The 27,669-nt window shown below is 43.8% G+C and overlaps 4 protein-coding genes across 7 annotated transcripts in view; 1 reads left to right on the top strand and 3 right to left on the bottom strand.

The window, feature by feature from the left end:
* HOMER2 (homer scaffold protein 2) overlaps positions 1-18,505 on the bottom strand; it is a 130,995-nt gene extending 112,490 nt beyond the window's left edge. For both annotated transcript variants that reach the window (XM_073882207.1, XM_073882208.1), the window contains exon 1: positions 18,380-18,505. The gene's annotated coding sequence lies outside the window, so the exon portion shown is untranslated. The remainder of the gene's footprint in view (positions 1-18,379) is intronic.
* On the top strand, positions 1,901-7,080 carry RAMAC (RNA guanine-7 methyltransferase activating subunit). Of its 3 annotated transcripts, XM_025892966.2 has the most exons (4): positions 1,920-2,053; positions 2,603-2,651; positions 5,005-5,183; positions 5,902-7,080. In XM_025892966.2, the coding sequence occupies exons 3-4, from the start codon at positions 5,014-5,016 to the stop codon at positions 6,086-6,088; spliced, it is 357 nt and encodes a 118-aa protein (XP_025748751.1). In that variant the 5' UTR covers positions 1,920-2,053; positions 2,603-2,651; positions 5,005-5,013; the 3' UTR covers positions 6,089-7,080. The 3 variants fall into 3 exon arrangements, with proteins under 3 accessions (XP_025748750.1, XP_025748751.1, XP_073738312.1); XM_025892965.2 differs by lacking the exon at positions 2,603-2,651 and having other exon boundaries at positions 1,901-2,053; XM_073882211.1 differs by lacking the exon at positions 2,603-2,651 and having other exon boundaries at positions 1,952-2,053; positions 4,983-5,183.
* CUNH15orf40 (chromosome unknown C15orf40 homolog) lies at positions 13,501-20,103 on the bottom strand. Its single transcript, XM_073882124.1, has 6 exons — positions 19,911-20,103; positions 19,228-19,616; positions 18,380-18,506; positions 16,070-16,197; positions 14,816-14,831; positions 13,501-14,572 (listed from the first exon to the last, which is right to left on the bottom strand). The coding sequence occupies exons 1-6, from the start codon at positions 20,101-20,103 to the stop codon at positions 14,565-14,567; spliced, it is 861 nt and encodes a 286-aa protein (XP_073738225.1). The 3' UTR covers positions 13,501-14,564.
* Positions 20,104-20,517: 414 nt separating this feature from the next.
* BTBD1 (BTB domain containing 1) overlaps positions 20,518-27,669 on the bottom strand; it is a 46,860-nt gene continuing 39,708 nt past the window's right edge. The window contains exons 6-8 of the mRNA XM_025893061.1: positions 26,716-26,803; positions 22,865-23,011; positions 20,518-22,371 (exon numbers count right to left, since the gene is read on the bottom strand). Coding sequence (XP_025748846.1) covers positions 22,213-22,371; positions 22,865-23,011; positions 26,716-26,803 — 394 coding nt within the window. The 3' untranslated portion in view covers positions 20,518-22,212. The remainder of the gene's footprint in view (positions 22,372-22,864; positions 23,012-26,715; positions 26,804-27,669) is intronic.

Raw genomic sequence — 27,669 nt, 5'->3', positions numbered from 1 at the left:
TCTTCACGGATGACTCACACATTTACATACTTAGGCATAACCTCTCTTTCTTCAGCTTTAGTCCTGTATTCCTAACATGCCATCTAAGATTCTACAAATCTTTTTGAGCGCTGAGCTCATTTCCGCTTTAAATTAACTCACCCTAGGGGGTGCCTGGGTGCCTGCCTGGGTGGCTCAGTCAGTTAAGCCTCCAACTCTTGGTTTCAACTCAGGTCGTGATCTCAGGGTTGTGGGATTGAGCCCCGTGTCAGGCTCTGAGCTTGCATAGAGTTGGCTTGGGTTGGAATTCTCTCTCCCTCCCTCCCTCTGCCCCTCCCCCGCTCTCTCTCTCTCAATAATAAATCTTAAATAAAAAATAAAACCAACTGACCCTATGGCTATCCCTTCTCAGTCCCAATTTCCCAGGCTTACAGGGGTGGAGGCTTCCCTGCTTCCTCCTAATCCTTTCCCCCCACCATCCACTCTGTTACTAAGGAGAGTGTTACTCAAGTTACTGTAACCTTGCTCTTTCCCCACTTACCTCTACTGTCCAACCCCGATAGGACTGGGGCTCCTCATTCATACTGTCCTATTCACTTTTGCTGGCTTGGTGTTTCTAAACATGGCTTGGAATGTTCACAGTTCCACATTTATTGAGTGCAGAGCCCAACATTACACATCCCAGGATGCAGAAATGATAAAGGTCTATTTACAGTCTAGTAAGGGGAAGAGTTGTACACAATTTTAGTTCAGAATTAGAAAGTGGTACTACCTGAATGAATGCATGAAGAATGGTTCAGAAAGTAGGATGGACATTCAGTAGCAAAGAAAATTTATTTCTAGATGGAGAAGTCACTTCACCTGGCTTTAAAGAATGGACAGAATCTAGACATCCCAAGAAGATGGGGAGGGAAGGGTATTCCAAAGAGAAAGAGACAGGAGCAGTCCTTAGAAAGGCAATGGGTTATTCGTGCAGGAGGTGGTCTGATTTGCCACGGGAAAGGGAGAACGAAAGGGGGAACAGCAGGAAACAAAGTTAAGAGTTTTGAATTCAAGTTAATAAATTTGGCCTTTAACCTACAGGCAACAGGGAGCCAGTGAAGGTTTTTGATCACAGCTGCGTTTTAAAGATGACTGTAGCAGCTCTGTCAGCTGGGCTGGCAGGCGAGTGATGCTAAAGGAAGGGTATCTAAGAGAAAAGCAGTGCATTTACCCTGTTCAGGGGACAGTAATGAGAAATTCGAGTGGACCTGGTAGGTAAGGAGGGTGGATGGATGCCGGAATTTCTGCAGAGGTAGAATCGACAGAACTTGTCAATTGACGGAAGTCAGTAAAGGGGAAAAAAATGGCATCAATTGGGGACATCTAAGTTTCTAAGTGGAATCCAGTGGTGATGCTAACAAAAGGGGGTGCACCGTCTGGAAAGCCGTTTGGGAGGGCGAGGGCCGAGTTACGTTTCGAAGCCCCGCGCTGGTACAACCGCAGAACCCCCGAGAAGAAACGGGCAAGACGCTTGGAGGCAGCAGGACGCTGACGACTTCAGCGGGTGCGGGGGGGGGGGGGGTGTTTCGGCAAAAACGGGTAAAGAACGGACTACGGACACCCAGCTAGCGCGGCCCGCCCGGCCAGGGGTGAGAGATGTGGCACCGCTGAGGCCCTCCGCTCGTGCCCACCGTCCACCGCAGCCCTCGTCTCGCCGGAAGTGGCCTCCCCACCCCCCGCCCTGCAAATTTCCTGAACGCCCGTCCCCACCCGTCACCGGCGCCCAGCCAGGGGGGCACTTCACACACACAGCGACATTGTGTCCTGCCCGGGGAGCGCGGGCTGAGCGTGCAAGCAGGGCACCGCCCCCTTCGACGCGCCGCTCGCTCCAGCGCGCGGGTCGCCCCGTCGCTCCAACGACCGGCAAGAAACCTCACGGCGAGCCCGCGATCTCGCGATACCTGGCAGGCCCGCCCCCGCGCCTGCCCGCCGGAAGCGGAAGTCAGGCGAATGTCGGCTTGCCGCTCCAGGGGCTCCGTTACCTTGGAGAGCTCAGTGGTGGGAGATCCTTTGGCCGCGGTGTGGGCCGGAGGTGGGTGTTCCTGCGTGTGCGGCGGGTGGGGTGCGGCCCGAGCCGGATGGACGCAGCCCTCGGCTGCCCGGTCGCCCTTTAGGGGGGGCCACGCGGAGCGGGGAGCCGGGCGGGCCGAGCCGAGGGGCCGCACGGAGCGGGCACCCCACTCGGCCTCCACCGGCAGTCGCGTCTGGGGCGTTGAGGTGCCCCGGGAGGGAGCCGACCTGTCAGAGCCGTGGTGGGCAAGCCCCGCCGGGCCCTGGTGGCGGCCTAGGTCCGTCTCCCGGGCAGCCAAGGCCCAGTGCGGGCAGTCATGTCCGGCGTCAGTCGCCTGCACCCGAGTTGCGTGTGATGTTACTTATAAAGACACTAGTGGTGTTGGAGGGCGAGTCTGAAGGGCTGACCCCTTCCTTCCACGAAGAGAACGTAGCTTGTTCTCTTTAGTGCTCGGACTAGCGTACTGGTTTAGGAGGCCCAGCGGGGCGCTTGTAACCAGCCCCTCCCCCCCAACACCTTTTGAGGGTTTCCTTCGAGGGAATCAGGCGTTTTTTTCCCCCCTTCCCACAGATCGAAACAACATAAACATTAAACATTGCAGCTGCCTCAGACTGCTGGGGTAAGTAAAGCTCAGATCCATCAGAAGTCTATTTAAATCGCATTCTCATGAGTGCTGATAAAGATATTTGTTCACTTGTGGGAGGGGGACCGTGGGAGTAGCATTTTTACCTTGCCTTATAATTTTTACTTCCCACCTGGTGGGATACGGGCCCTTTTCCTGGAGATTTCTGTGATTCCTCTAGAAATCCAGGCACGATTTTCCTCAGCTGAACTTACTACAAATCATCCCTTGGATTTGAGAGTTTGACATCAGTTTGCCAATCCCAGACACACTGAAAGTCTATGAGAGCAGTAGCCTGAAAGAGAAAACGTCTGGGTATTGCTGCTTGCGTCCACACAATGGTCTTGGTTTAATTTTGTTGGGATAAGGGCAGTAGTATAAATACTGGCGTGAGTTTTGAGGGATCTGGAGGAAAAACAAACTAATGAAGTTCTCTTCCACCATCACGTGTCTTTGTCAAAGGCTTTTGTGAGTTGAAGTAATACAGGAAGAAAAATAATTTTAGGATGTCAGGCAAGAGGGAGAGATTCGGTTTTAAAGTTTTAGCATGATGTTACATACATCCCAAATCACAGAACAGGTTTTAGGAATCTTGAGGCAGAGAGTAGAAAGATGAAGCTTGGGTTAGGGAAGGCAAGAGACGGGAGTACTGACCACTGCTTGGCCAAGGAAGACAGGGAAGTGGGGGCTGCCTACAGAATACTGATTGGGCTTCCAGGTCTTGGATAAAGATGAAAAGAAGTGAACTCTTGGTCCCCTGACTTCTCAAGGATGAGGCCTCTTGTGGCCTAAGCCAAATCTTTTCTCAGAGGTAGAGGGCTCTCTGAAAATGTGGGTGCAGAAATATCACTTGAATTAATCCACACTTGGCCCGGGGAACCCAGCTGATAAAAGGTTTCAGGTGTTTTTTAGCTGTTAGATAGTACCTATCGTATTTTTCATTTTGTCACAGAATAAGCCTTTATAAAGTACCCAGACTTGAGTAGCTGTTCATTTAAATGCTTATTTGCCTTTCCATTTTCATGTCTCTCCTGTGTTTTCAATTTCTCTTTCTTATTGGTTTTCTTTTCCTATAAACAGCCTCAGGGACACTGTCCTGGGAAAAACTAGAGGTAATCTTCCAGTAACCCCTTTGCTACTGCCCTTTTTTCTCTTGTGTTCAGTGAAGTTTCTTGAAAGCTTAGTCTGTAATCCGTGTAGATTTCTAGTTCCTTAGCTTCCAGTTCTCAATAAACAGCAGTCCTGCTTCAATCCCTAGTACTCTGACGTAATCACCTCCTAATGGCTAAATCCAATTAATTTTCTCTTCTTGGTTCTATCATTGTGCAATTCAACACTGAGAACCATTCACTCTGTTCTTGCCTTCTGTGAGAAGCTGTTCTGGTTCTTATCTGTGTGTGTTCCCCTCTGATCCCTTCTTTATCTCCAACTTCCTTACAGGTCATTGTTCTCCAGGATTCTGTTCCTTGATACTCTTCTTATTCCACAGTCTTCCTGAGGAATCTCATCCACTCTCACAGCATTAACCACCAACAAAATTGTTGATGTCTCCCGTATTTATCATCACCTAGTTCTCAGTCCCACATAGGTAACTGGGAGCTGACTCTCCATGTGGATGTACATATCATAACTAACTTCAAACTCCGTATCCTCACCCACCCTTTTTCCTGTGGTTCCTGTGGCACCACAGCCCATCCGGTCATTTGGCTAGAAGCCTGGAAGTTATCCTTTATTCCCCCCTCTTCTCCCAACATCTAGTTAGTGGTTAATTTCTTCTGGAATTCTTAACAAACTGTGCTCACAGTTGCTGCCTCAGATTGAGTCCTCCAGGCTTGCAGTAATCTGCTTTTGGTCTGTCCTCACTAATCTCTTCCCCTACCCTGTTAGCAAAGTGGTCCTTCTAAATAGTCAGTTTGCCCCCGAGGCTTCCCTGCTTAAACCACTTAGGTTCCTAAGACTCCCCCTTTCCTACCAGAATGAGTGCAGAGTTGTTTGCCTTGAACACAGTTTGGTCCCTGCCCATTTTTCCAGCTTTGTTTCTTGACATTCACTATTCCTCCCTTTGTATTTACACCATGTCTGTCTCTTACACTAGACTGAGAGCTCTTTGGAGGGTAGAGACCATGATAAATTGTTCATCTTTGTACCCCAGGCACCAGTTAACACAATGCCTATGGTACAGAAATCAAGAAATACTAAGTTGAATGTCTAAAACCATCTTAAGTTTAAAAGTATACAAAGACTTTTACGAGTACCTTGCCTAAAATTGTTCATTTCTTGGTTTTTCACTATCTGGTGAGACAGTATTTTTTTTAAAAATTCTCATAGAAACATATTAAAAACTGTACAGAATTTCAGGATGACAGACACTTCTGAAGCTGTTCCCAATTTTGAAGAGATGTTTGCCAGTAGATTCACAGAAGATGACAAGGAGTACCAGGAATACCTGAAACGCCCTCCTGAGTCCCCTCCAATCGTTGAGGAATGGAATAGCAGAGCTGGTGGGAACCAGAGAAATAGGGGCAATCGGTATGTATTACTTCAGGGGACATGCATGTGGCTGATGTGGGAGACGACAGCTTTACTCCACGGGCCTATAAGGCCAGTGAGGGCAGGACCAGTGTTCCTGTTCAGTGTGGTATACCTCGTGCCTGGTCACTGCCTGCACACAGTGAGTGGCTGGTAAATATTTGCTTTAATATTAAAATTTTGTCAGCACCATGTATTTTTTCCTTGCTCTTCAACTGTGTATGTGTTTTAATGTTCTTTTTAAAAATGTTCTTCCTGTGGACTTCTGCAAATATACTTTACAAACCTAGAGTCTTCTACAAAACTTTGTGCTAGATTACATAAAGGCAGCTATGTCTTTGGTTTTACTTTAGAAAGTTATACAATGGAAATTTCATCTATTTAATAATTCAAAATAGATAAAAGGAATAAATGACCATACTGCTCTTGTACAATTGAATAGACTTTAGCTTGATTCAGAACTATCCCATTGTTGTGGGTTTTGTGTTGTGGTCTGCCTATTTCTCTGCAAAGTGTATCCAGTATATTACTGGAAGAATGATTTAAATTTTAGGAAAGTTTTGAATAACTGGTGCTATATATAACATTCTGCAGAGAAAAATGTTTTTTACTCTCGTTTACGGAGTATTAGATTGAGAAATAAAATGCACCAGGATAGATTTGTCATTTGTGTTTTTTAAAAGGGAAGTATAAAAATCTTTTTGTTTTGTTGTTGTAGGTTGCAAGATAACAGACAGTTTAGAGGTAGGGATAGCAGACGGGGGTGGCCAAGTGACAATCGATCCAATCAGTGGCATGGACGATCCTGGGGTAACAATTACCCGCAGCACAGACAAGAACCTTACTACCCCCATCAATACGGACACTATGGTTACAACCAACGGCCTCCCTATGGTTACTACTGATGGAAACGTCAGCAGCTTTTAGTAAAACCATTTCCTCTGTTAACATGACAAAAGTTTGTGTGTATCTTCTGTTGGTCATAGTTTTACATCTGAATTCAGAGAGTGGATTATTAATTTTTTGGAACTTGCGACTTTTTTTAAAAAATGAGCTCTTACTAGAGATGTGATGGTTCAGTGTGCCCCTAAAAAGGTTGTGGATTATATTGCCTGACTTCTACCTCAGATTCTTCTTTGTTTCATGACTTAATAGTGCTTTGAACTTGGTGTCTGTTTTCCTTGTTTGACCTACATGGGGTTCTGTCTTTGTTTTACACAGAAATAAAAATTTTACAGTAGAAAATGCTCGATTTGACTCTGTAAGATAAGGAAGTATCCATATACTCAGATGTGCTCATTCCGAAATTTTTACAGAGGTTAGTGCAGTCAACTCCTGAATGCACAACGATGCTTACTTGTAGCGTATTGTACGTGACATCAGCAGTTAAAGGTAAAACAATTGTAGATGCTTTTGGCTTTTGTTATGTCCGTGGTACTTTATCATTACTCCAGGTATGAGTCAGTTCCACAATCGCTTTGGTCTCTTTTTAAAGGGATGTCAAGAATAAAGCCATAAACTGGGGAAGGGACCTTCTCAGTTTCAGTGGTGGTCAGATTGGGGCACACAGTCATTTCATTACGAACTGTGAGGCTTTTTGCTAACTTAAAGCTGATCAAAATTCACGTTATAAAAAAGTTTCACTGTGTAAATGTTCCCCTTACCTTTTCAATAGTATGTATATAATGCTGCATTCTGACTACTTACTTTTATGGTATTTAATGTGAATTGATTGTACAATGTTATACAATGTTATATTCACTTCTGAATGTGGACCTTGCTGCTTCCTCTGGTATAAATATAGTGATGCTATAACTTCCTTTTAGACTGATGAGTTTATTCCAGATTTAATGGCCATTTCAGTGGTTTTACTCAAATAAACTACTTACAAGATTAAGCAATTTCTCTCTCAAGTTTTGGCAGTTAGTCCATTCATTAATGTGATGAACCTTTTGGTTTTTTATTGTTCTTTCCTTTATATCTGTTGAAAAGGCTTATTTGGCTCAAGAGTAGAAGTTTCATCATAGGGAAAAGGAATATGAAGGCAACTCCCTAAATGTGCCTTCTGCTGCCTTCTCTCTTAGCACTCCACTCTAGGCCCCGGAGGTTGACTTCTCCAGGCACTACTTCTCCATGCTCTGGATCCAACTCTCCCTTCCACGCCCCTTCCTGAAGAGCCATCCTTTCAGGTAACTGTTTGATTGGAAAGGATCTAATAAATCAGGTCTTCACACTCAGATGTAAATAAGATTTTAACAATAAGGTAAGGGTTTTCCCTATATCCCTCTAATTACATCAATAGACACAGTGCTGTTACATCTTTATCTTGGTACTACAGATATGTAGCCTAGAGAGTTAAGAACTCTCACTGCACACCAAGATCTTCTCTAAAGGCAGATGGGTTATTAAAAATATCTGTCAACTGATAAAGCACAGGCACTGACTCACTGACTCATTGGGTCACTAAAGCCACAGCTTTAGAACAGGATCCTGAAGGCCCTTGCCATGCCAGCTACTGGCACTAATTAGAGAGACCTCTGGGTCCATGGGGCAGGGTCGGAGTGAGGGATGGGTTTCAGGAACCTCAAAGGAAAGGTTATTTTCCAATAGTATTTAAATATTCACAGATGGCCTGAGTATCAGCCCTGCTTGAAAATACTGTGAGTCCTTTTAACATGAATTATATTTTTGCATTCTGCATGAGAAGCCTATGTGGCGGTGGTTTTTCTTTTCTTTTTTTTTAAACAGCAGTTGCCACTAGACTACCCTATATGCTTAAAACGGGAAATAAAAGTCATGGTTTCTGCTTCATGTGGGAGAGACAGAAAATAACATGAAAAAAATTAAGGATAATTCAGAGAATTATCTGAAGAAAATTAAAATAGTGTCAAACGGAATTAATCTCAAATAGTCTGTTGCCATAACCGAAACGTTAAGCGTAAGGAGTCCTGGCTTCCAGTCCTGTCCTTACAAGGTGAATGACCTTGAGAAAAATCAGTTAAACCTGGAGCTTATGTGCTCACCTGTAAAAATGAGGATAATACCCTGCCACTCTTCACAGGGTCGTCATAAAATAAGTGACCAAACATACAAGAGCTTAAGATAGAAACTAGAGCTTATGACCATTAAACCCCCCACTGGCACATAAATGGTGCTGTATAAACGTTTGTTGAATCAATGGGAGGGAAGTATTTGGTAAATGGTAAAGCATAGTGTTGATCTAAAGGATACAGAGTAACTGATAGAAGATAAGGTAGAGCAGGAGACTTAACGGAGAGTAAAGATTTGTGATTCTTATGTGAGTTAGTATATGAAATAGCAAAAGAAGAAATTCTGTCCTTCAGAATATAACAAATTTCAAATATCAAAGAAAATTTATGTAAATATTGAGCTAAAATTAGTAGCATTTGCTGTTTGAAATTGACGCTGATTTTAAAATGTCAAATGCTGATTATGGAAACATACCAGATTAATATCCTTTTGAGACCAGCTTGCTGGAGACTTGAGATAGGAGGGTTTTGGTTTTTTTTTCCTTTCTTGAGTGCTAGAAGGATCTGAGGTTATCCAGAGTCATAACCATGGGTCACAGCTCTGAGGATAGTTTGAACTCTTGAAACCAGATAGGAAAAAGACATCTGGTGAGATTTCTAGCATGGTTTTGGTTTTCAGAGCTGCATTACTTATAATGCTCAACAGACAGGATGTACTTTTCCCTTTGTAATTTATTTGCCTAAAGGAAAATCTAGAATTTTATGATAGAATTAAGAGTAATGAAATGTCAGTTTTAAGTTTAGAATACTAAAATGGAAGGAAATTATCTCTTGCTCTGAAGATTACTGATAACACTAATTCTGAACTCTAATAAAAGCACCACACCTTGTTTCTAAAGACAGTTATTTTAACACCTTAAAATTTTTCCTAGACCTACTCCCTTTGATTCATTCAACCCAAACACAGATTTGGCTGTGTATGGAAACCTATGCCCCTGGCCTTTGACTTCTTTTATTTAGTGCTATTGCTTATAGTGAAAGGCAATTTTTTTTTTCATTAGAAAATGTAGGAACTATACTCCCCACTCATGGCAACTTGTAATACCATTTAATAACTTCAGTTAGCTTGAAAGATGACTTGTGAAAGTGCTTACTTTGGTAATGTTAGACAAATTGAGGTATTACAAACCATCCACTGAGAAGTTTATTTGGGATTTGTCTTTCAGTATCTCGTATTTTGACCACAGGAGCATATTTGAGATATAAATGAGGATTTTGAAGTACTAAATAGACTTTAGCTAATTCTGTGTGAAAAACCCAATTATATAGTTCACTCTGTGTCATTCCTGTGTTTATTTATAAATTTAGAAATGTGTGCTTTTATAATCCTCTGGCCTTTAATTTAGAATGAATTAAAGCCAACAAGAGTAAATACTCTTGACATCAGTAGGAGTTATGTTAATTTTTAGATTTCTCCTTCAGAATTCAGATATATTCTTTGTGCTATGTTCTGTATTATCTAAACAAAGATTTTGCTTGGCTTCTGGTAAATTATTATGCAGCCAAATCAATAACTAGATTCAAATAGATTATACCATTGGATTCCAAGGTAGCCTTGAGCAAGTATCTCCTCCTTTTCAGAAGTCTAGACCTCTACTAGGACCAGCTTTTGAGGAAAATAGGGACAGTGGCAGAGATCCCTTAACCCATGGACATTCTGGGAAAGAATGGCCTGGAACAAGCTGGCTGCATGGGGCCCATCAGTAGGGCTACACGCTATTAGGACGTGCCAGAGCTGAAGTAGCTTCAGCTCCTGTACCACTGCGGAGGCTGCTAGGTGCCCAAGAAACGCTCTTATCTGAGGAGCTGGTTACCAATGCCCTCAGACTGGGAAAGTGGAGATAAGCTGTGGATAATAACCCCCAGATTTTAAGATTTCAGGACGGTATGGGAGAAGCAAGTTAAGAGGACAGGCCTTCCATCAAAACTGCTAACATGTACTCTGACTGTCTCCTTGCAGGATTAAGTGAAAGCATTTACAGAAAGTATGCATCATGGGGCTGGGGACACAAAAGGTTGCAGGTCCGTATCAGCTGTGAGTGTCCAGAAGTAGAGTGGGATGTGGGGTACATCTAGGCTGACCTGGGTGCAAGGAAGGCAGCTCACAAGTCTTTACCAAGGTCTCCATGGGCTGATGGGCTAATTCAGTTGGTGTTTTCATTCCTGTCCCTAAGGGACACACAGAGCCCCATGTATTAATTACCAGTTAGGTTTTCTCTGGGTTTCAGTGACTTCTCCTGAGACAGCTGTAGGGGAGGATGTGATGATGATCTCATGGTTTTTTTCCACTGCCAGTGCCTTTAACTCCCTAACAGATCTCCAGCCTTTGTCTGAATTAAATAAATAAAGCTTCCCTAATTGCTAAAGGCCAGAGCTTTTTCATTTGAGTGTTTTGTCATTTTAAAATTTTCTTCACTATATATGTTTGGTGTGCATACAAAATAATAAACGTTATAAAAAAGTGAACCATCACAAATCGCTGCACTCATCCAGCGATTATGGGCTGTTGTGCATGTTCTCTTTTACCATGCCCACACAAATATGTGTAAATTTGATATACATATATATTTTTCCGCTTACTAAAGTGAGATTGTGTATATATATACACACACGTGTATTACTCTTTGTTCATGCAACATAATAGACATGACTCCAGTAACTATAGATTAAAAATTAACAGTCTAATACTCCATAGTATGGATTTTCTGTTGATTATATGATTATTCTCCTGTAGGTAGACACTTAAGATTGTTTCCTCTTTTTTGCCCATATATTCTTTGGCATTTTTATGTGTTCTATGAGGTATTCTCCAAAGTAGGGTTAAAACACCTGTATTTTTATTAAGTGCCACATTTTCTAAAACACTGTAGCAATTCACATTCCCATTAGCAACATATGAATGTACATATATGTCTCCCCCTCCCTTCCCAGGACTTCAACTTTTTGGCTAGATGGCCACCAGCATTTTTGTTTTTGAAATCAGAGAACTTTACTAGGTTTTATCTCCCTGTCAACCATTCTTCATCAGTGTTTCCCCTGCTGCACCTTTTATTTCTTAAAATCATTTTTTTCAATATTTTCTTGATTATATCTTGAAATCTTTGTTTTGTTCCACTTTTTGGGTTTTCAGGACCCCCATTATGTCTGTGTTGACTTCCCTTTGCCAAAATTCTAGATGTCATTTTCCTTTCTTTGCTCACCTTTCTCTATCCTGCCTTCCAAATTCTGTGCCCTATTCTCTGTTGCCTCTTCTCTGTTGTTTCCAACATGGCCTTTTTTTCCATGATGCTTTTATTTTTTTTTAAAAATCTGATTAGCCACCTTTCAAGTGCTCAGTAACCACATGCGCGTAGCAGCTACCATACTGACAGCATAGTTTTGGAACAGGAATAAAGGCTTGGAGTTCTGTTGACTTGACTCACTCCCTTACTTAAGTCTCCAGTTCTCCAACCCCCAAGGTCTCTCTAGGGAAACATAAGGCTCTGACACAATTTGAAAGCCAATGTGATAGTAAAACCATCTCATAGAGGAGTTTCATGTAGAAATGACCACTGAGTCTCTTAAGTTTGGGGGTTCCCCCCTGTCCAGACTCTAGTATCAAGGGGACTAGATGGACCCTGTGGCACACAGCCAGAAAAGGATTACAAAATGCTGAGAACCTTATCAACTGAATTTTAAGGATTGTCAGAGGAAAGCCTATCTGGGCAGAAGTAGGTGGTCTTCTCAGAGTCTAGAAAAGGGGAGCTCCTGTGCCAGGAGTGTCAGTGTGCAGTGTTGTCCCAGGAGAGGGGCTAAGATATAATTGGTCTCTCTCTGATGGTCAGAGCTCCCCTGCCCATCCCCTAATTCCCTTGGTTCTGATCCCAAGCTCTCCAAGCAGTCTTCAAATGATGACTGGCTTCTTGAAGAGATTTCCCAAAATAACAGACCCTCACTAGAGGATCCCACTATCCTACCTATTTGGCAGGTGTGTTCTTCACTCAAATTAATAAACTGGCATCGTGTTTAGAAATGAATTCCTTGCCAATTTCCCAGCCCAACTCCATTTTCAAAAACACCCAACTAAATTGGGATTTCTGAAAGCTGCAAAATGAAGGGAGATACTCGGGGCCATGCTGACTCCACTGAAGTACTGAGCTGGGACTTCTGAGTACCCAGCCAAGGAAGTTAACACCACACTCTGGCCCGAACTGAACTCAGGGAATGTAGGGGATAAGCCTATGAAATGTCTCCAAGACAAGACAAGATCAGTGTGTGACACTGGTAGGCGCTACAGAAGACATTTCCTACTAGTACTGCTCACTTCAAGGAATTATCAGTCCCTTCAAATTCTGTGTGGCTTTCTGTTGAATTATGGTGCCACCTCTTGGATGTAGATTGAAAATCTAGCTTAAAATTTTTAGTCTCTAGTCACATGCATTTTAGAAAATCTATAGTGGGGGTCACAGTATGTTTTTAAATTTGTATTTTGCATTACAGTTAAGGAACTACTTAACCAAATCCCTTACTACAAATCCCTGGCCGGGGTGGGGGCGGGATTCCTGACAGCCCATAGCCCAGAGAAAACCTGCCTCCCGAAGTCTGAATTTTTAGTTGTTTGTAACTTTAAACATTACAAAGGTGCCATCTACATCCTCTGGTTCTCTCCCCCCATTCCCTAGACACAAAGGAGTGGGGAGAAGCTGAGAACTTTTGGAAAATACCAGAGCTCTTCTGAGTGGCCTCTTTTCCTGCTGGAGAGGGTGGTATGGGGACATGAAGCCTAGAGCTGTTGCCTTTTTGCCTCCATGAAGGAAGTGGGCCTAAGGATGAAGCTGGCACTGCTAGCTAGCGTGAGGCAGGGGAAGGAAAGAAAGTGGGTCCTTTATGACATCGCTGAGCTGCTGCATCAGACTAACCCCTAAGTAAACCCTGCCCTGGACTTTCCAGGTACTGGGCTAACAAATGCCTTTCTTGTGTAAGCCAGATAGAGTTCGGTTTCTGTTACCTGTCAAGGAAAGCATCCTAACAGTGATCCATGTAAAAAACCCTAAGTAAAATGCCTTTAGGGCGCACACTGAAATGTATGGGAAGACAGGGAAAAGAGTAGGAAAAGTTCTGAAGCCAAGACCAGGTACAGCAGAAGCACTTTGGAGGCAGTATGGCTTCGAGAAGGCAGCTGAGCATAACTCATGTTCTGCATGTATTAGCTGTGGTCCCGGGTCATCCAAGTGACTCTTCTTGTCCTTGGTTCCTAGCCACAGAATGAGCGCTGTACCAGATGACTATTTCTCAGCTCTTTCATCATCAATAATTTTTATTATTGGTCCTTCTTGGGGATTTTGTAGTTTTAAACGTTTTGTCTACCAATATATTTTCTCAGGTACTTAGACAAAAGCACACAACTGCTTTGATTCTGATCAGCAAAGGTAATGAACTTATTTACCTGACCAAATCACTATAACTTGCATTGGATATTTAAAAACAAGGTATTTATTATTAGCTTTTGAAGCTTTAATGTAGATATGATTTCTGATAGGCTTTTACAAATACTGAAAGTAGCTTCCAGCCCCTTATTTTAAGGATCTTTGGAGATTCATAGGAACTACCAGATTTGAAGACTGCACCATCCAACGAGGACAAAAATTCAGTGACTTCCCCAAAATAATTAACAGTAAATTACAAGTCCCGATTACTCTTATTTACTTTTTCACAAAATGCTCCATAGTTTTCAAAAGACACAAAAAGCATTTTTGTAGATAAGCCTTTTAAAATATAAAGACCACAAAGCAGTGTGACAGGTTTTCTTCTGTCACTTGTAAACTCTAGAGAAGGCAATCCTCAGAACCCTAGAGTGCTGTGGAAACATCTTCATTTACAATCAGGATAAACTGCATCCAACCAGGAGCCCTGGGTTCTAGCTGCCATCCGGCATGGTGTGATCCTGAACAAGTCTCTCAACTTCTGGATAGCAGAAGCCCCATCACAGGATGAAAGGGGCTGACTGAGGTCGTCCGGAAGATCTCTTCCAGCTCTGTTATTTTGTAATGCGATGAAATCGGACTAACGTCTTCCAAACTGTTTGGATGTCAGAACCTACGTTGAACATACAGTACTTTTAAAATTCCTACTTCTTTTTTGAGTCCTGTTCTTAAATTTTTTTTCATGTTCTTCAGTGCACTGAAATACATTTTCCTATTTAACAGCCTCTTCATGAATAGCAATTAAAAAGCTTCTCAAGGATGTACTTCTCATAACTTGCTTCTATTTTTTTTCGACTTGCTGCTTTAATTTCTCCAAGATCTCTTCTCCAGTTGTGGACACTAATAGCTTCACCACTTTTTCACGAGATTTACCACCCTGGACCAAAAGGAAAAAATGGTGTGAGGATGGCTCACTGAGCATTCTAGTGCTATTAGAGAGAGCAGGGCTCAGCTGCAGCCATCAAAGCTGAGTCCTCGGTGCTGCCGCTGGTGGGCTGCAGCTTTCCTGACAGCCGAGCTAGCGCGTTCTCTCGCTCATCTCTGGATTTCTGGTCTAACCGGCAACTGTATCCTAGATTCCACCGTACTACAAATGTTTACAACTCTCCAGGGTTTTTACCTTCATACATCAATTTCTGTAATAATAAAAACTGGCATTAAAATTTCAAAATGAATGGAGTCCAGATGTAGAATATTGTGTTTTTAAGTAACTTCTTTGTTTAAATTAAAAGTGAAAATTATTTTTTAAATTACCAAATACTGCAATTTTATATAAACCTTGTATAAAAATAATTCCAAATATAGAACTGTTCTGTTACACATTTCTGAAAATTCAAAAAAAAAAAAAAAAAGCAAATCCTCTAATTTCACAACCGAGCCAAGGGTTTCATTTTGAAACATCCTTTAAAGAAGGTAAAATCTGAGCCGGGATTATCTATCGGGGGAGAAGAGTGGGAAGTGCCTTTCAGGCCCATGTCAGAGCGTGCGCACCGACAAATCCGAAATGACCTGCCACAGGTGGAAGATAAATCAAGGGAAGTGGTCTGATGGGAGAGATTTTTAGATGCAGCCTATTAACCAAAGACTCTGAATGCCAGCTAGAACCTGGATCTAGAGAGTATATCACTAGAAGCATGGTTGGGTCTCACTCCTGCAAATTCTATTTCAGTAAGTCTTGAGGGGCGCCTGGGTGGCTCAGTTGTTAAGCGTCTGCCTTCGGCTCAGGTCATGATCCCAGGGTCCTGGGATCGAGCCCCGCATCAGGCTCCCTGCTCGGTGGGAGGCCTGCTTCTCCCTCTCCCACTTCCCCTGCTTGTGTTCCCTCTCTGTCTTTCTCTGTCAAATAAATAAATAAAATCTTAAAAAAAAAAGTCTTGAGTGATGCCCAGAAATGTGTATTCTAGATATCACTCCCACGTGATTTTGATACCCAGCCCCAGAGCAAACCCATGATATTAATGACTTCATGGCACTCTCTCTTCTTGATGAGCTTCTCCCGGGAGTCAGGATAATGTGGGGGACCAGAAACACGTTGATGGACTCACTAAGGGACCCCTTTCAGATTTGTTAGTATGGTGATGATTTAAAGAAAAAGATAAAATCAGTCTGACAGCAGGTACAGGAATACATGTAGAAAGGAGAAAATGCTCGAAATGGTGGCAACTAAGGAATACACGTACAGAGCGCGGTCAGAGTAAGGATCAAGGCAGTAGGAATGAAGGAGACTACATAGAATTCACACATTTTAGTGATTAAATGGATGAGAGTTTAAAAAAACCTAGCTTTTCAATTACTTGGAAAAGAAAGAACCCATATTTATAAAATAATGACTGATGTGTAATCATCAAAGCTGTTTCCAGGGAGAGAGACCTACCTTATCCAAAACCACGTCGCTCTTCCTGAGCTCCAAGACTTTGGAGAGGTACCGACAGAGCTCGGCATTAGCCTCTCCTTCCGATGGGGCGGCTGCTATGGCCACGCTCACAGCTTCCACTGTCACGTCTGCAATGAAATCAGCACGGACTGTATCCTTAAGGAGCGAGGATATTCTGTAAAAGGGTTTGCATTTCCCTGGCAGAGTGGGTTTTCCATCAATAACTACTGCATGAAGAAATGAGCGAGTAAACTACTCACACTTGAGGGAACATAAACATGATAAATACGCCTCTGCCGTTTCAGGAAAGAAATCCAGAGAAAACTGACATTTCCCCTGTCCTGTGGACCAAGATGGGCCCAGAGTCCTGGGCAGTGTCCTGGGCCTCAAGCAACTGGAAACTGCCCGAGTGGTACGAAGAGCCCCAAGGCAGGATCAGGAGCTGGGTGTGAACGAGCCAGCTCACGGTTCCGTCATTGGGAAAATGAGATTCAGCTCATGTGAAATGCCTCTTTTGGTTTTTAAAATGCAGCATTTAAACATTTACACAGCACTTGTATATACTAATTCGATGGCACACAAACATGTTTCAGGGACTTCACAAATATTAACTTGTTCAATCCTCACTACAGCTTTATGAAGAAGATATTAATGCCATTATGATCTCCAGTTTACAAATGAGGAAACAAATCCAGATGTGCCCAAAGGCACATGGCTATAAAGCTATGTTGTAAGTCAAAGTTAATTTGAATGCATGCTTTGACATCCTGGGACAAAGAACGTTGCTTTTGAAGAGTGCTCCTGCCTTCCGGGTCAATACAGCCTTTATAAAGTGCACCTGCCCCTAGTCCTCCACAGTTATTCAGAGTGAGAAGCATTTACTCAAAGGAGTTTGCAAGTGAGCTTAAGTTGGTCCCCACCTGGGGTTATGCAGGCATTTTTCACACACTTACACCTTGCCCGTGCGAACGACGTGGCCACAGAATCCACAAGCACAAAGTGGCGCAACAACCCACCTCCTGTCCTGTCACTGATTGGGATTCTAAGGTGTGCCCTTGTCTGCATTTTAGTACCTTTCAAATCTAGATGCGTCTCACAATAGATGGCAAAGAAAGTATTCACATGGATCTGTCTTGCTGGTACACAGAATTACCTGTGTACCTTCTAGTGGATGGCCATCTCAGATCTGATGACACGTGGTGTGCCGAGAGTGGACTGTCCACAGCGACTACTCAGAAAAGGCTGGCCACGGTGGGTGCGGCCCACACACAGCCAAGCTAACTAGGCCACTAGCTACAAACCACGTCCAGCACTCCAGTTCTGAGGTCTTGTTTTCAAAGTGTAAAAAGAAAAGGAATAAAGAGCTTTGGAGGTGAAAAAGACCTTCACAGTAATTCAGATGAATGGTTCTCAAACTTTTTTCCCACCAAGAATACCCCGCCCACCTGCCCCCATACAAGTTCCCCTGGACTCCCAACATTCACAATAAATGAAAACACAGCTCCTCAGGAGCCCTGCCTGCTGCCCCCTCACGCCCCGTGTCCACCTAAGAGATCCATGAGGCACCTTTTGGGCTCCAGGGAATCGCCTGAAAGCCTCTTAGTCCAATACCCCATCCCACAGAGAAAAAGAACTGGGCCCAGAAAAGTTTTGTATTGTTTTAACTTAAAACAAGGTTGCACAGGAGCTGAAGACCAGAGCTCTCAGACACCAGGTCTTCTCTTCCTCCTTGGTCATTAGACTCAACCAAAATGTCTCTTCTTTCTTTCTCTGACCAATGTCTCCACTTCTGAAATAAGGACAAACTAATAATTCTAGGCTACCTACATGTGTCCTTTCTAAAATACCGTATCTTGGGGGCGCCTGGGTGGCTCAGTTGGTTAAGCGACTGCCTTCGGCTCAGGTCATGATCCCGGAGTCCTGGGACCGAGTCCCACATCGGGCTCCCTGCTCGGCGGGGAGCCTGCTTCTCCCTCTGACCCTCTCCCCTCTCGTGCTGTTTCTCTCTCTCTCTCAAATAAAATATAAAAAAAAAAAAATTAAAAAAAATAAAATACCGTATTTTTAAGAGGGAAAATATACAGTGGCTTTGTCATCGAACTTGGCATGCTGTAAATATCGTATAGTCACTTCGACACTGGATTTACACCTTTACATTATTAGAACCTAGTAAACGGGAAAGCCTCTGATCGCAGATTCGAGAACTACACCGACTGTACAGGATCAACTTTCAGCTAACCAAAGCGAAGGGAGGATGGAGGGGGGCCGCCTCCCCCCCCCCATGACTCCCACCTCAGTGTCCACATGTACCTGTTACAGCGTTTCGTTTGGACCCGGGTTTGGCACGGATGGCTATGGTGACACAACCCTTAGGATCAACGGCCACGGGGCCTAAGGGAGGAAGTGGTCCCTCTGGTTCCTTGCTCTGGTTCTTACCCTAAAACGACAACAACCACACGACAACTTTACAGGCTATCAGATACGTCCCCACACCTTTGAGCCTTCCACTACTCCCTTTCACCTTTAACTAAGACGAGCTCGTCGCGCTCAGGCATTTCTGGCCACCCGGAAAGGTTTTCCAAGTATTCCGAATCAATTCTTCCACGAAGCCCTCCCATCAGCCCACCCGAGTGTTCTTCTCCTGCGCCGGGAAGACGGGAACTCTGGCTCCCACACCTTAGCGCTGGGCCCTAGCGCAGCCGCAAGGGGCCGCTTCTTACTCATCCTTGCACCTCCGGCGGCACGAGCTGACAAACGTCTGTGCGCAACTAGGCTGGAAGTGTGCGTACTTGGGGGAGAGGAAGGGACGGCGGCGGCACCGAAGGCCTGCTCCTGTGACGGAAGCTGCTGCCGAACTCCGCGCGCAGGGCAGCGGGCAGCGGGCAGCGCGGCGGCAGGAGCACAGAGGATGCGCACAGAGCGGCGAGGACGCGCTGCGCGCACCGGCGGCCCGGGGGCGGGGAGGGCGCCGCCCCGAGCCTCCGACGCGGGGGGCGGGGGGCGCTGGCCCCACGGACACCCTGCCGTCCGGACAGAGGAGGAGCGGCAGGAGGCCGCGGGAGCCCCGGGTCTTGGGGGCCACCAGCCGCCGGCTGCGCTTCCCCGCCTCTCTCCCGCGCGCCGCCCACCCTCCCCCTGCCACGGGGCTTGCCACTGGCCTTGTTCGTCGCACCAGCTTTCTTGGGCATTTCAGCGCCTAAGGGGAGCCGGGCAGAGGCTCCGGCCCCGCGTCCCGACAGGAGCTGCCTCAGCCCGCCGCACGGCCGCAGCATCCCCGGCGGGCAGCCGGGCGGAGGCGAGCCGGCGCCGGAAGAGCGCTCCGCGCCTGCGCAAGCCGGCGGGAGCGGCCCTGCAGGCCCGCGTCTCCGCTCCGGCCCCAGGGCGACCCCTCCCGGCCGGCGGGAGCATGACCCACCCCGTCCTGGAAAGTAGCCCGGGAAGACTGGGGTAGAGAGCTGGGATTGAATCCCGTCGTGACCGCCCTCGACCGTCACACACACCCACACCCCAGGGAGGAAGGCTGTGTTACCGCTGGTCTTCTTTCCTCCTGGAAACAAAGGACTGCAGCGAGCGGCAAGGCGGGCACAGGGCCAGGTGGCGGCCGACTCCTGCTGCCCACCAGCGGGTGCGGACGCTGCTCCCCATGGCCCACGGTGGTTGTGGAGCCTCGTGCAGCCTCAGCCCTCGGGCACCTTCCACGTGTTGTGCCAGGCGCTGAGGATTCCACAATGTAAAAGGAGAGGAGATAATATTCTGATGTGCGATGTGGCAAGAGATGAAACTGGAGGTGGGCAGAAGCAAGGGACTGGCGCAGCCCCATGTGTTGTTTGGAAAAGATCACTGGCTGCAGCGTGGCCAGCAGAGCAGAGGCCGGGAGACCTGCCGCTCAGACGGAAGATGGTGGCCTGAGCCAGGATGATGGCAGTGGGGCACTGAGCGGAGAGTGCATCATCTCGGGGATATTCAGGAGCTGCAGCGTGGGAGGGAGGCCTGGGTTTACATTCTGCCTCCCCCTGACGGACCTTCAGAAACATGAAATCTCTGCGTGTGAAGTGGGTTTTAGAACAGTACTTAACTCACGCTGATGTGAGGCACAGATGAGAATGTGTCAGCTACTTAGTGCAGAGCCCGGCACAAAGCGATCGCTCTGGTAGCTATTATTAACACCAAACAACCCTAACAGAGTAAATAACGAGAAGAGTCTTCATTCTCCCACCTCCTGAGATGAGAACAAGGGAGAAAAACCGGAGGCCACAAAAAAGGATCAAGCAGCAGATAGATGGCAGGAGTGATTACTGCTAAGGCAGCAGCGAGGCACTCTTACTTTGTGTTGCATTACTTCCATAAATTAAAAATAAGGTTAAACCTCAAATTAACTAGAATCCTTGTCCCAAAATGGTGTCTTGTACTCAACTTCCAGGGGAAAAAAAAGACAAATGACAAAAAAATAAAAGGATAATATTTATTTTTTTAAAAATTCCAGGGGACATCCCACATCAGCGAACAGTTCCGTTTCTTATCCCTTCTATAGCTACCTTCAGTTACAATCATTGTTCAGTGCAACATACTTGAAAAGCATTTGAAATGCCTCAAATGTCAAAAAAACATTAACTTACTAACCCAGGGCATACCATACTTTACAAGGTAGAAGTACTTTCCATAACGGTTACTACAGGGTATTTGCTGGTTAATCTAGTCAACCAGAACCACACACATTTCATAGATATTCCAGTTAACTGAGGTTTACATCCGTAAGACACGAGATAGAAAAATGTCCCTTCTTCAGCAATTTTGAGACCTCTGCCACCAACACACCTCACTACCTTCTTAAAAATATAAAATGAAGTGCTATTTTAGATGAAAAATTTTTGTCCTAATTACTATTTAGAAAACCTCAATTCTTAAGTTGTTACTTAAAAGAATTGTGATTTTTAACCATCTTCCAAAACCATTTGATATATCTTAAACTTAATTACACATAAGCTTTTTTTTTTAACAAGATAATCACTTTTGAGGGAAAAAGAGAATGTTATTTATATAAAAATTTTGCTTTATAAAAAAGTATACAAATGTTGTTTACCAGGTATACTTCCTATGCCCTCCTAATACAGCTGTACCTGTGACATGAGTGAGGTCATAAATATGAAACATATCTTACTTCTTGGGTAGAACTGTGTAGGTGACAGAAAGTATACTTTTCCGCAGGAGTGATTCTGTTGGTTATCTTTAAAATTTCAAAGTAGTTGTTAGAAAAGTCAGTATTTTAGTCAGTTTCTTGTTATGTAAGATTATCGCCCCAATGTTGAACTGATGCTGGTTGGCCGGTGGCCACCAGCTGCGCCATTTCAATCTCGGGCATTCTCAGGAGTGTTCCCCGTACAGACACACGAGTACAGCGGTGCAGATTAGCGATAAAGAATCCGGTCTTAGACTCTACCTTTAGACCCTCCGTTTATGTCACATTATTGTGAATCTGTACAAACTCCATTTATAGTTTAAAACTGTACTATGTAACATGACTATATACTGTTACAAAATATCCTTTTTTGTAAATACATTGAGAATGTTCTTGGGCATTTATTAGGCCTACTTCTAGCAATATTCTGAATGCTAACAACCAGATACTTCAAAACTCCAAATACAAGGTCAGTTTTCTTTGAAATTAGTTATGTGAATTAATGGCAATTCTTTAGGAATACTGACCCATCTCATCTCATGTAACCTTCAGAATAGATAAGCCTGTAAGTCCAACTCATCTAACCTTCACAACAGTTAAAACAACATCAACAACAAAACCAGCTGTCTGAAACAAGAATCTTTCTATAAAACTGTGGAAAGACCATGAGTCAGCTGATCTATGAAATTATACAAGATAAAGCTTAAAGACCTGCGTTTTTTTTTTTTCTTTTTAAATAGTTAACGCCCAGTTCTCTTTTCCCCTAAGGTTATGAGAAAATGGAAAATCTGCTTTTAAACCATGCAGGGATTTAAATCAACATTCTTTATCTCCTCTAAGAAACTAAAATGTTTCTTATCTTAAAACTTTAAATATTCATGACAAACTATTTTTTGTGGCCAGTTTTTTATGCCTTTGAGACTAGATGGTATGGTACTATTTAGCCAAGATGTATCAGAATGCTGAATTATGTATAAAATATTATTTCTGGTATTTGTCCATCTTCTATTGAAGTGCCATTATTATTGCCAGGGGAACTGAAAAAGAAAAAAACAGTCTTGCTAGCAGTAGGTGTCTCATGCACGACTTTCTTCAATCCTTTTGTGCCATAGTGGGAATCTGGACCCTAAATGAGAACAAAAGGTTCATGAGTAATTTTCATTTAATAAGCACTCAATTTAATGTGGTGTTTTAATTAGATTAACGATCTATTATATTTCATTATAGTTCTTATGTGAAACTTTATGTTAAACCATTTCATGAAAAATGAAGTTTTTGCTACAAAGCCAGTTAATGATTAAAAATACTGAACGTAGAAGTCAGCTTTTAGACAACAGTTAAATGGTTTTAATAAAATAATTATTTTATCTTCTGTCAAACATTCAAACTCCTACTCAAGCAAAGGGCTACTTCTTGTGAAGAACCTTTCAGAAGAGAGCTGTGCTGAGAAGCACTTCTTTGTCAAAGCAGTGGGGAGTACTTTAACTCCCAGCTTCCTTCTTTCCCCCTCTTCCTAAAGGCTTTATTGTCAGGGACTCTCAGCTTCTATGGAAAACCACTCTGTAACATGCAAGAGGAAACCCACCAGTTCACCCTCTGGAACATTCTGGAAGACTTACTTTGAGTGTCGCGCATGCTGTGTAGCACACGTTGGGCAGGATCTCTATAGGTTCTTTGAACATGACCCTGAATGTGTTAGCAGTCCCATCACAACTGAATCCAGTATCATTTTGTCCCAGGGTTTGTTTTTTTTCATATTCAATGATCTGTAATTTTTCAAAGAGAAGTTAAACTTCAGTTACATCAACTGAAGCCAGGTTTCACAGAAAGGAATATGGAGCCCTGAGGAATAGCGACTGCATCTCTGTTGTGTAATTCTTCTGGACTTACCTCTAACCCCCAGAGATGTCTCTAATAGGCTGTCAATGGCAGGGAGGATGCCAGCTAACTGGGGCTCGGCGGCAGGACAGAGGGGCTTCCACAGAAGACACACGGCTCGGGTTACTGGTTTTTAGAGCCCCCGGATTTTAGATACTGAGGAAAATGGGCCTTTACTCCTTGCTAGCCTGTGTCTTGCCACTAGAAAATTCTCACAGCCATTTCCTACGTCTAAATGTTATTTACTGAAATTAAAATGACCTGATATGCAATATTCAGATACACAGATATGGAAAATGTGAAAATCCTGTGTTTTCAATTTAGTCCCATAATCTGTGCCAGGCAGAGGAGGACACACTCTCAAGGAGCTTCTAGTCACTAGACGTGTGTGCAGTGACAATTCAGTACAGTGCTTGCAGTAAGAGCTACACGTAAGGTGAGGCTGCTCAATGGAGGAGAATTTTATTTTGTCAGAAAGGGGTGAGGCTGCACAGAGAATTTTAAAAGCTCCAGAGCTTACCAGGTTACAAAGGTCCATGCGAGGGAACAGCACATGCAGAGGCTGAGGCTCAAAGACCTGCCTTTTCATTTACATCTGATAAAAACAGGAGAGTGGTCATCTCTGCAGGGATAGTGACTGGAAAGATCACAAGGGGACTCCCGGGGCACTCTAATGTCCTGTTTCTTGATCTGGCTGCTGGCTGCACAAGTGTGTTCAGTGTGTGAAAAGCGAGCCACATGTACCACTTAGAAATATGTGTACTTTTCTAAATGTTTATCACAGTTCCATAAAAAACTTAAAACTGGGGCGCCTGGGTGGCTCAGTCTGTTAAGCATCTGCCTTCGGCTCAGGTCATGATCTCCTGGGATCGTGCCCCGCATCAGGCTCCCTGCTCAGCGGGAAGCCTGCTTTTCCCTCTGCCTCTCTCTGCTTGTGCTCTGTCAAATAAATAAATAAGATCTTTATAAAAAAACAAAACAAAACAAAAACACTTAAAACTGTGGCATGCTGGTGTCCTGGGGTCAAGCAGTAGGCCCCAGGATCTGGTGGTGGGCAGCAGTATAATCCACAACAACCGCGGCACTTCTCTGAACCCCCATTTTATTGTTTCACTTGGGGGAATCCTTCTTTGCCTTCTTTCTAAGGCTGCTGTGAGAATACCATTAGAAATTCCAGCAATACCAGCGAAAGACCACGTGGCAAACACTTCACACGCATCCCCTCTCACAAAGCTGTACGGTGGGCAACACGGCTGCCACCGCAGACAAGGAAACTGAGACACTATATAACTTGCCCATCATCACACCTTGAGGTGGTGGAGCTGAGACTCAGACCCAGGACGGTCTATCTGGTGGTGGATCTGGAGGGTGTGTGACGCTAGCCACTGGGGGAAGAAAGTAAAGACAAGTCCTATTTCTACTCATTTTACTCAGAGTTTTTATATTTTTCCATTTCAATATAATACCTATATCCCTGATGCCCTCTCTCAGGTCTGAAGATTATTCAGCCTGCTTAACTGGGTTCATGGATCCTACTGGGATAGGATCTTAATACTCCTTACAAAGTGAAATGAGGAGTTATCATGAAAAGCTTTTATACCCCTCAGAGGTTTGCTGTGGTTTTACTGCATTTAACACAAAAAAAATAACATTTTCTAACCTTTAAAATCTTTCAAATAAACAATTTCAATGCATTTGGAACCTATTTGTTAAAAATATTAAAAACATCACTTTCTGGGGTGCCTGGGTGGCTCAGTCGGTTAAGTGTCTGGCTTCAGCTCAGGTCACAGTCCCAGGGTCCTGGGATCGAGCCCCATGTCAGGCTCCCTGTTCAACAGAGTCTGCTTCTCCCTCTGCTCCTGCCCCTGCTCATGCTCTCTCTCTCAAACAAATAAATCTTAAAAAAAAAAAAAGGTCACTTTCTAATTGGTTTGTAAGAGTGACAAATTGACACAACTGATGTAAATTTATCAGCTGATTTCGTTTTTTTAAAGTATTTATTTATTTATTCTCTACACCCGAAGGGCTCGAATGCATAGCTCCAAGATCAAGAGGTGCATACTCTTCTGACTGAGCCAGCCAGGGGACCATCAGCTAAAATTTTTTTTAATATTTATTTGTTTATTCGAGAAAGAGAGAGAGAGAATGAGCGGGAAGGACAGAGAGAGAGGGAGAATCCCAAGCAGACTCCACACTGAGCGCAGAGCCCAACACGGGGCTCCATCTCACGACCCAAGCCAAAACCAAGAGTCGGGGGCCTGACTGCACCACCCAGGCGCCCCAGCTGAATTTCAGTATAACTTTAGCAGACAGGATTAGACAATGAGCATGATGTCATGAGCAGAGACAATAATATGATTCTTCCTTTTGAAGCAAGGGATCTTTGTGAGGTAGTGAGGAATCTCTTTCAACTGTCATCAAATCAGACCTTTGAATTGTTCCATATTTTGAAAACTAATGATGCATTTTGAACATAAAGTTCACCAAGGTTTTTACTATTAAAACTAATATATTAATAACATTTTAGAGAATTTTTTTTAAAGGTTTTATTTATTTATTTGACAGAGAGAGACACAGTAAGAGAGGGAACACAAGCAGGGGGAGTGGGAGAGGGAGAAGCAGGCCTCCCATTGAGCAGGGAGCCCAGTGCGGGGCTCGATCCCAGGACCCTGGGATCGTGACCTGAGCCGAAGGCAGACGCTTAAATGACTGACTGAGCCACCCAGGCTCGAGAAAGTTATTTTCTACAGATAAAAGTTTTCACTGTTTACTTCCTTTTCTCATTTCTATACTTTGTTTTAACTTATGCATAATATCAAAGTACAGTATTACACGTGCATAGTTTGTAAATACAAGTCCAGTGTAGACGTGTTTCGAAAACAATTTTACTAACTGGGGTGTGTAATCACAATAGTGGGAAAACACTGGTTTACTGGAAGGGAATGTGAGAGGTATTTAACTTTCTTCTGGATTAAGAACTGAGGTGGAGCAGATCTAAAGCATGAGGCAGGGTCTAGTCAGACAATCAGGAATCAGAAGGTGTTCATAGTTTTGAGGAATTAAACAGTTTCAAGCCCTGGTGTTCGAAGTGCCATGGAAAAAGCTGGCGGATGTTTTAAGACAGCCAATGCACAGCAGGAATGACTGACAGAAGTGTTCCCTGGAGAAAGGAGAGCTCCCCTTCTATGCTAATGGTTCTGTGAAGGACCCCAGGACCCCAATTCTCTGAAACCACGCCTTTTTTTTTTTAAAGATTTTATTTATTTATTTGAGAGTGAGAATGAGACAGAGAGAGCATGAGAGGGGGGAGGGTCAAAGGGAGAAGCAGACACCCTGCTGAGCAGGGAGCCCGATGCGGGACTCGATCCCGGGACTCCAGGATCATGACCTGAGCTGAAGGCAGTCGCCTAACCAACTGAGCCACCCAGGCGCCCTCTGAAACCACTCTTGATCGGTTGTAAAACAGAACTCTCTAGGCTTTCTGATACCTTTGATAATTACATTGAAATCTGGATTTTGTCAAAATGAGATCTTATTGTAAAATTACGTTTGTTATATTTCAAGATTATATATAGTGAGGAAGAAAGCATACCTGTATATTCACTTGATAATCCGTGGGACCATGAATAGATCCATATAAACCAAATCCGACTATAGAGATTCTTCTATTAACTGTGAACCTGAGAATGAAATCAAATATAAAATAATACACATAATTCAATAAGTATTCATATTCTGAAGGCTTATAAAACTTTTAAGTGTTACCTGGAATAACTAATTTTGCTCATAAAAAGGAAAACTGTCATAAATTTGATATCCTTGGAGGTGTTATCTGTTTACCAAAAAACTCTTTTCTAGAGTAAATTTTAACTTAATGCTAACTTAAGTAGAATTTGTTTCCTGTACTATACATTTTTGAGAGTCAAAGGAAATTATTTAACCTAAACACCCACTTTTGTTGTAATGATAATTTTAATGATGTATTAGTCCAAATATGTTTGCCCATCTCCTTCATGACCACAAATGTGTCAGCCATTAGGCCCGAAACCCAGCGGCCCAAACGAGAACAACTTCTCAGCTTGATGAATACTTACTCAGGGCCTGTCAGATTTAGATCCTGGGCCTGGCACCAGGGAAATAATGGTCAACAAGCTAGTCTACCCACACTGCACCTGTAGCCAAATGGAGGTCGCTAGTAACAGGCAAGTAAGCAGAGGAATCAGTAATTCCAGGCTGTGATCAGAGCTGTGAAGGAAGCGGCTGCCATAACAGAACTCGGTGTGCAGCGCGGGGTCAGGACCTGATTTACACAGGTGGATCAGAATGAGATCTCATACTACAACAATTAGCAAGTCCAGTTTGGTCATAACAGTTAAGAATTAGAACCACCTTACTCCATTTTATGAATGTACAAAAACTGACAGTAAGCACAAGAAGCACTGAGAGACCGTATGACCAGCGAGCATCTGTGACATAAAGCAGGGACCCTCGGCCTCTTCAGTGGCAGCATCAATACTCACTACTCCAGCACAGTGAGCACCAGGAC

This window comes from Callorhinus ursinus, unplaced genomic scaffold (assembly GCF_003265705.2).
Source record: "Callorhinus ursinus isolate GAN/ISIS: 27379988/994484 unplaced genomic scaffold, GSC_fseal_2.0 scaffold45, whole genome shotgun sequence".
NCBI lineage: Eukaryota > Metazoa > Chordata > Mammalia > Carnivora > Otariidae > Callorhinus > Callorhinus ursinus.
The sequence above is the reverse complement of the archived record's forward strand: the minus strand, read 5'-3'. Positions and strand labels throughout refer to the sequence as shown.